Raw genomic sequence first — 8,979 nt, 5'->3', positions numbered from 1 at the left:
CTGAAAAAAAGATTGAAGCATTATAGCAAACATCATACAAGGGGAAAAAATACACATGTACCATTCAAAGTGTTCATTTAGTATTATATTAAATTAACGTTTATTAGTTTTTTAAATATTTCTATTTAGCTTTTTTGTTAGTTGCCAAATGTAAAATCTCCGATAACACTTTACAATCAGGTTTTTATTAGGTAACATTAACTTTAATAATGTATTAGTAAATGTTGAAATTAACAAAGATTAATAAATGCTGTAGATGTGCAGTTAATGCTAATGTTAACAAATGAAAATTTGGTAACAGTTTGCAATAAGGTTTCAAGTTTTTTACTTTATATTTATATTATTTCAGCACTACTTCAATTACAATTATTTATTTTTATATAGTTTTAGTTAACAATAACAACTGAGCTACTCAGGTTTGTATCTTGTCCGGTTACATAGTTTAGCAGTCACTATCCGCCTTATTGTGCAACATGAATAAATGTGCGAGACTATCTATTCATTAGCCGCAATGGGTAAATAACTAACAAAGTGCACTAATTATAAAACTATTTGCACTACAAGCCAGTATGTTTATGAATATGATAATACATGAAAATAAGCTGATAAGATATACCAGTTTGCAATATAAAACAACAAAATAGGCTGTTTTTGTACAGTTACAATTTGTCATGGTTGTTTCTTAAAGGGATATTCCACCCAAAAAAGAAAATTCTGTCATCATTTCCATTCCAAATATCTTATTTTGTGTTCAGCAGAACAAAAAAAACTCTTACAGGTTTGGAACAACTTGAGGGTGAGTAAATGATGACAGAATTTTCATTTTTAGGGTGAACTATCCCTTTAAGTGAGAAATGCCGATATGTCAGGGGTAGACGTGCCGATTTTCGATAATGCGATTTATCACGATAATGAATATGCACGATATTATCTTGGGCACTTAAAAATATCGTAAATAATAATTTATTAATTGTTAGTATTTTTTTTTTATAATGCACTCAAGAATACTTTGCCCATCAACTGTATAAATGCTCAACACCGCTGTATTCTGCGTCAAAGGGACGCACTCAGATGTAAATGAGAAGCACATGTGGTTTTTTAAAACCATAGATATGTATACATATCTGTTTAAAACAGCCATTCATTTTTTTGTAATCTCAATGTTGTTCATCACAGCACCAAATACTTAATAGGCTATTTATTTTCAAACTTAAACATTTGTATGTTTTAATCTGGACTACAACATGCCCTAATGATTAGAACTGTTCTGATTATTTTTTATTGTTCAATAGACACTATGACTATGCTATGACTTCATTAGTTAACATGTTAATTCATTATTATCAAACTGTCAATGAAAAATACTTATAAATAATTCATTAGTCTAAGTAATGTTAATTTCTTAGTTACTGTTTAATAATATTAAAATCAAAATCAAAATAATTTTTTTAAGATAAAACTAACAATGAACAGTATTTTTTAACTAACATTACCAAAAGCATCATACTTTCTGTAACACATGTAGCTTTTGCTCAATCTTAGTGAATGCATTAAATAATGAGACCTTATTGTAATTTGTTACCTGTTGTTCTTTATAGCCTAATTATTTTGCACTTTAATCTGTTTGAAAATTGTACTTTTACAGATCTGAAAAAAATTAAGAGACCACTTAACATTGATTTCTCATTGATTTCTCAATGTCAAGTGGTCTCTTGATTTTTTCCAGATCTGTATATATTTTTGGTGCATTGTATTATTGTATGTAAAATTGTAAAAGTTATTACTTGCGAGTTTTCTCTTAAAAATTTGTACAAAGCTGCTGAGTGCAACTTTTACGAAGCAATATAGAGAATTCTTAAAGGTCCCGTTCTTCGCGATTCCATCTTTCAACCTTTAGTTAGTGTGTAATGGTGCAGGTGGAGCATAAATAATACCTGTAAAATTATAAAGCTCAAAGTTCAATGCCAAGCGAGATATTTTATTTAACAGAAGTTCCCTTTCAAAGCCTACAGCGATCGGCCGGTTTAGACTACAGCAGGAAGTGCAGGGATGTAATGACGTCACTAGAACCGTTTGTTGACTAACCCTCCTCCCACAAGAACACGCAAAATAGGGGGCGTGGTCTTGTTGCTCTCCCACGTGGAGAAGAGCGCGCATTCAACGCTTGCATCTCCCCGTTATGGTAAGAGGCGGGACCTTTCTGGGCAAAGTGCGCTAAGCTGCTGTCCAATCACAACATGGGAAGCGCTGGCCCAATCAGAACTCGTTACGCATTTCTGAAGGAGGGACTTCATAGAACAAGGAAATCATCAGGGCGAGGAAACAGCGCTGTACAGATAAGTAAGTTGTGTGAAAAATACTGTTTTTTTTTTTACACACAAAACATCAACTCATGTTATATTGCACACTGTAAACATAATCAAAGCTTCGAAAACACACGAAGAACGGGACCTTTAAGCTAAGAGTTAGGGCGGGGTTGACCTCGCTGCTATGGATGAGCTCATCACGGTTGCTAACTATGACCACAGTGATTGGCTGATAGCGGAGTCTCTGTCAGTGCTTTAAAAATAGAAATATTTTTTTATGTGTTGCTATATTCAAATAAAATGTTTAAAATAAGAATTTTGCCATATTCAAATAAAGATTTTAAAAGTAGGCTAAGTGTCACTAATTAAACTAGTATATGTTCAGCCAATTGTCAGTCTCTAACATGTCTTCATCTCGAGATTGCAGAATTCAAGCGAAAATATTTTTTTCTAAACAAATTTTGTGAGAAGCATGTTCAAACTAATCTAATCAGCACGAGAGGAGGTGTGTGTGTGTATATATATATATATATATATACACACACACACACAGCTGAGAGCTGACTCACCTAACTCTAGTTACCTGAGGGATATTTACATGTAGACAAAATTTAATCTGGAAGTATTACTTTCTAAAAGGAAAAAATCAAAACATCACAGTAAAAATGCCACATTTTTGCTGCTGTTTTTCTTGAAATTATATTAATTTAATCCATTCTCAGAATGAAGCTAGATGAAAACGTCAGGTTCTCCTGTTTAAAATGATATATGTCACTTGATGCTAACTGTTAGAATGGGTGAGAAAATGGGTGAGAGCACCCCAAAAATGTTCTAGGTCTTTAAGGGTTAAGACGCATCTTAATAACAGGTGTAAACAGGGCCCTTGATTAGCTGGTTTAGGTGTTTTTGATTCATTCTGCAGGACAGTGGCCTTCTAGGAACAGGACTGTACACCCCAGCTATACATATATGGTTGACCAGAATCAAATATTCCTTTCATATCCAGGTATGGTAAAAGTGAGGACATACCTCAAGCTCCTCCCCTCCTGTCTGGAAGGCTCCTATGGTGTTTAGCCCAATATCTGCAGGGTTTCTGCGGGCCCCTGGAGCCCCCTCGCCTCTCCGCCGTCCGCCGGATCCCCGAGAGGACAGCGAACTGGAGGAGCTGGGGTCCCTCTCTCCACGAGGACTGTGCACTGCTGGGAAAGATGGGCGACTATAAGGTAGGATGTCCTCTGAGCCAAAAAGAGATAAGAAAATGATAAAGGTAGGTACTTGGTGCTAGGTAAAGGTAGTCCTTGCCAATTATTTATAATAGTAGAGACAGGTACCTGGGTGTTGGCGGCTCTTCGGGGCTGCACCGGCATCTTGTTTGCTGCTTTTCCCCGTTCTTTGACCCCTCTGTATATCTTGGCCCTCCCTTCGCTCTGAAGAGCTGGTCCGGGTGTCCGAGCCATCCCGGGGCCTGGGTCCTCCCGAACCCGTTCGCCTGTCCTTGCCATCAGCAGAACTAGATCTGGGCGACATGGCTCCACGTGGGCCCTCAGGGATAGTTTTGGCCGGGTGTGTCGGAGACTTCAGCATGGCTGGGGGAGGAATCGGAGGAGGGGGAAGATCTGCGACGAAACAACAAAGAGCATTCGTTTTGTGAATGTTTGACGATGTCAGTGTATCATTTGCCATGCAAGTTTACATTTTTAGCTTGCTCAAGACACGCTATATTCACATGATTGTGTCCTTCAGAACCAGACGTTCAGCTAATTGACACCAGAACTCATTTGTCTGGCACCCGGAAGGTGCCATGGAAACACAGCTGCGCCGTTGCATTGCGACCCTCCAAACAGCTGCACGCTGGAGCTCGTTCCCACCGAGGTGCTACGAGTCAGTCGAGAAACTGTTACTGGCGGTTCATAACTGTCACTGGATGTCTCAACGCTTCCCATGCCAGTTTTTCAGGGTTGTTTACAATTGCTGTTCTTGTTTAATAAGCATCGCCCTAAAAAAAGTAATCTGCTGACGGATGCTGTAAACTTGTGCCAGGGATCCTGATTACATTTTAAAACAACATGGATATGAGACTCAAATCTATGTCACGTAACATAAGTTGAGTAGTTTAAAAAGTACTAAAATTGTGCTTGGGTGCTGCGTCAACATTTTTAGACATTCAAGGTCAAAGCACACCGAGCACGTGTCTTGTTTTGTTGGGGGAGAGCTTAGCCCGCCTTCATCACTGCTCTGACACTCAGCAAAATACGAGAAGGATCAGTCGATGGTGGACGTGGATGGTTTTTCTAAGTCCTGTGGTGTCTTGCAGTAAGTCATGCAGCGGATCGATGCCAGGGTGAGAGAGACGGGGTACATTTCACAGGAGCAGAAGAGAGCTGTTAGATTTATGAGAGGGGTGGATGAGCGAGAGAGGGTATATGCTTTATACAACAGCAGCACTACGGTCCTTTGCTTGTGTAGTTTCTTCATCACTGTGAAACTAATAATAGTGTAAAACACGTCCTTCTTGCTCAAGTGAGGTCTGCGCGATAGTGATTAGTGCTGCTGAAAATTCAGCTTTGCCATTACTTCTTTAAGGACAACACTAAGTCCATGTTACACGTTACATTTTTTGGCAATATACGGTATATAGCCCAGTATTTTCAGTACATCTTGCTCATGATGTATTAAAAATAGTGTTGATATTGAAGGCTATGAAAACAAATATAGTGAACATAATGTAGGCTAAGCAATATATTATGTGCAAAAAGGGGGTTAAAATCACATTACATTGTAATATTACAACCTAAACACCTTTTTTAATTTCGCTCAACTATAAAATAAAAACAATAGCACCGACTAATTATATCGGCCTACATTTGATTACCCCATTATAATGGTCACTTTCCTAAAAATATACTTAATTGTAGGTTTAAAATTCCACATTTATTGTAGAAATACTTATATTTTTGTCTCAATTATTGTGCTCCGTTTGTTTGGCGTGCATGCGAGCGGCGGCACTCATTCACGGATGCCCGAGACTAAGTTGCAGAAGGCTCGTCCTCTTCTGACAGAAAAGTAGACATTTTCATGACTTTCTAATATTTACAGATGGAGAATATACCTGTGAATTTTTGCTTCATTCCATATCGTACAAACTCGATATACCGCGTAGCCCTATATTAGTAAATATATGCACCTACCTTAACCCCAATAGTAAGTACATGTAGTTAATTAATATTACTCTGTACTTAAATGTGTAAATACACTGTAGCACAGACACCTTCAAATAGTGTACCCCTTTTTAAAAATTAGTATTTTTATTTTATTTTTATTTCACATTATTGCTGTTATTACTGTTATTATTAAATGCAGCCTTTGGGAGCTTAGACTTTTCAACAACAACAAAAATCTAACCAACCCCAAAACTTTTGAAAGATAGTGCATGTCTTTGCAAATGCATCAGCTATTTATAAAATTACTTGTTACCTGAGAGATGATGGTTTTAAATCAACCTGCGCTGCCTAACATATACACTGCTTTCAAGCAGGCACGTAAAACCTATTTCAATACATTACTTCTAATGTCTTCCTGTATTATATTTTTGCTTGGCTGCAGTGCAGTGCAAAGGAATCAAATGGTAGCCAACCAAGCGAAACCTCTAGAAAATGGCATCAGTAATGTCAGCTTGGCTCATGAATAGCTACATTTAAATAATTCTTACAGCTCTGTTTTTAAAGTTCTCAAAACATGGATGTTCTTCATTTTACAGTTTGAAAATAACTATCGACTTGCATACTTAAAATACAATAGACAATGTAATTTTCACCTAGAAAGTTATGCTCACTACAAACATATTTAATCAGCTAAAAACAGCTGGAAAAAGCCATGGAAATTCATTCAACCTACATATATAATTTTCAGATGCTTTCACAAGTTCTCAAACTCATCTTTGTTACTTGATAACTAAAGACGTCTGACATTACCGTAGAAAACTTTGAAACATTCAAAAGAAGCAAAATAAGACAAAGAGAGGGAGGAACGTCTGGAAAAGACTGGCTCTCTTCTCTCCAGACAGAAGTGGAGGCAGATGAAAGGTTAACAGGGCCTTCTGGAGAGGAGTTGGAGGAGGACGAGATAATAAGCCTGGTGTCACCCAAAGCACTGAGCAAACAAGAGCAAAATTAACAGAGGCGGGAGGGATTGCGTGTTTGACGCGTGGTATTTGGGGGGTTGGTAGGCAATCTGTGTTTCAGATCATTTAGTTTTGAGTGTGTTTGTGTGAAACGCATTCAAACGACAACCTCCTCCTTCTCTGTGCGAAACACTGTATTTAACCCTCCCACACAGCGTAGCTCAACGAAGGCCTATCGAATCAAATCACGCATTCAACAGAAACTTGAGCTGACACAGACTGATCAATCTGGGTCTCTGCAGCGGCCAACAGCGAACAAAGACGAGAGGGAGAGGGAACGAAGAAGATTAGAAGAGGGGGAGGAAGAGATTACAGTGAAGGGAGGGAGCGAAGGACAGATGAGAGGGGCCAGTTGATCTGATAGAGCCGACCAAGGCCTGTGTGTGTCTGATATTAAATCTTAGTGTCAACACACAAGGACAACTGACTCAATGATGAGACGCAGCAGATGAGAGCGTGCGCAAAAACACACACTCGCACCAATGCGAGCAGAGATATCGGATGCATTTGTGAGCACTTCGTTTTTCAGTTCCACACGCATCCCACACATAACATGACCTTTCTGAAGGCTTCCGAGAGCTTTTCAGCGAAACATCGGAACCTGCTGCAATTTCATTAGAGACTCAACAGGACTCGTCACTTCTGACACACTGTAGCTGGACGCCACTGTTCCACCTACCTCTCCATCTCTACTTGCTCTTCATTGTATAGTATAGGTACTTAAAGCATAATACATCCATGGACGCTTTAATCAACATTAAGAGTTCAGATTCAAATTTACTGTATGTGAATTAATTATGTTCATCGTCATGTTCAACTCCAAATAATCTTTTTCAGGTTCATTAGATGAGTTTTAATTTAAGATTATAATTTATTTCAGAATTCTATTTAGTATATAGGTTTATGTAAATTCAATAAAATATATATGTATATATATTAAAATGCTTCCAAAATATTATATTAAAAATTTATATAAAATTAAAAATGAAAAAATCTAAAATTACATTTATGAATCCTTAAAGCTTTTCTTAAATAGTATACATTCATAATGTAAATAAAATTTTTAACATGTTAAAGTTAGCTAAATAGTATGCATGTAATTTTAAGACCCAATTAAATGACTTTTATAATGTTAACTAGTTTAAATATTTATATGCATTTGAAAACATTGCATAATATAACTATATATATAATTGTTTTTTTTTTTTTTTTTTTTTTAACACAACATTTCCACTGGAGTGAGTGGTAAAAGATGGCACAAGCAAAAAATGTAATCAAAACATAGCTGTGAAAAAAAATGCAGAATTTTAATGATTATTCTTTAAGAATACTTAAAACTAAAGTTTATACTATACAAATATTTGAATTTTATAGTAATATGTCACACCACAGGACAAATTTTGCCTAGAGCTGTGAGAAAAGCTTAATAAATTGCATAATGTGAAAAAAAATGTGATAACCTCTCACAATGTCAAAAACAACAGTTTTTGAACTTTACAAATTCATACAATTCACAAGCAATTTAGAGCTTTAATTAAAAAAATGCTGTTTCACTGTTCTGTTTATTTTAAAACAATAAAAGACCGGAAATATTTCCGTTGGTGTGCAATGAATCTAAAATATATGAAAGTTTAATTTTTATTATTACATTATGGAAAATAATGAACTTTTATCACATATGCTAATTTTTTGAGAAGGACCTGTATATCACTATATATATATATATATATATATATATATATATATATATATATATATATATATATATATATATATATATACAGTCTTGTTCAAAATAATAGCAGTACAATGTGACTAACCAGAATAATCAAGGTTTTTAGTATATTTTTTATTGCTACGTGGCAAACAAGTTACCAGTAGGTTCAGTAGATTGTCAGAAAACAAATGAGACCCAGCATTCATGATATGCACGCTCTTAAGGCTGTGCAATTGGGCAATTAGTTGAAAGGGGTGTGTTCAAAAAAATAGCAGTGTCTACCTTTGACTGTACAAACTCAAAACTATTTTGTACAAACATTTTTTTTTCTGGGATTTAGCAATCCTGTGAATCACTAAACTAATATTTAGTTGTATGACCACAGTTTTTTAAAACTGCTTGACATCTGTGTGGCATGGAGTCAACCAACGTGTGGCACCTCTCAGCTGTTATTCCACTCCATGATTCTTTAACAACATTCCACAATTCATTCACATTTCTTGGTTTTGCTTCAGAAACAGCATTTTTGATATCACCCCACAAGTTCTCAATTGGATTAAGGTCTGGAGATTGGGCTGGCCACTCCGTAACATAAATTTTGTTGGTTTGGAACCAAGACTTTGCCCGTTTACTAGTGTGTTTTGGGTCATTGTCTTGTTGAAACAACCGTTTCAAGGGCATGTCCTCTTCAGCATAGGGCAACATGACCTCTTCAAGTATTTTAACATATGCAAACTGATCCATGATCCCTGGTATGCGATAAATAGGCCCAACAC

General features: G+C 36.4%; 1 protein-coding gene across 5 annotated transcripts in view; it reads right to left on the bottom strand.

Annotated features, from left to right (window-relative positions):
* robo1 (roundabout, axon guidance receptor, homolog 1 (Drosophila)) overlaps positions 1 to 8,979 on the bottom strand; it is a 368,894-nt gene that overhangs the window by 1,258 nt on the left and 358,657 nt on the right. For all 5 annotated transcript variants that reach the window (XM_067450215.1, XM_067450213.1, XM_067450214.1 and 2 more), the window contains 2 exons: positions 3,638 to 3,922; positions 3,336 to 3,541 (listed from right to left, as the gene is read on the bottom strand). In XM_067450215.1, the coding sequence (XP_067306316.1) occupies positions 3,336 to 3,541; positions 3,638 to 3,922 (491 nt within the window). The remainder of the gene's footprint in view (positions 1 to 3,335; positions 3,542 to 3,637; positions 3,923 to 8,979) is intronic.

Source organism: Pseudorasbora parva, chromosome 8, assembly GCF_024679245.1.
Source record: "Pseudorasbora parva isolate DD20220531a chromosome 8, ASM2467924v1, whole genome shotgun sequence".
Lineage (NCBI taxonomy): Eukaryota > Metazoa > Chordata > Actinopteri > Cypriniformes > Gobionidae > Pseudorasbora > Pseudorasbora parva.
The sequence above is the reverse complement of the archived record's forward strand: the minus strand, read 5'-3'. Positions and strand labels throughout refer to the sequence as shown.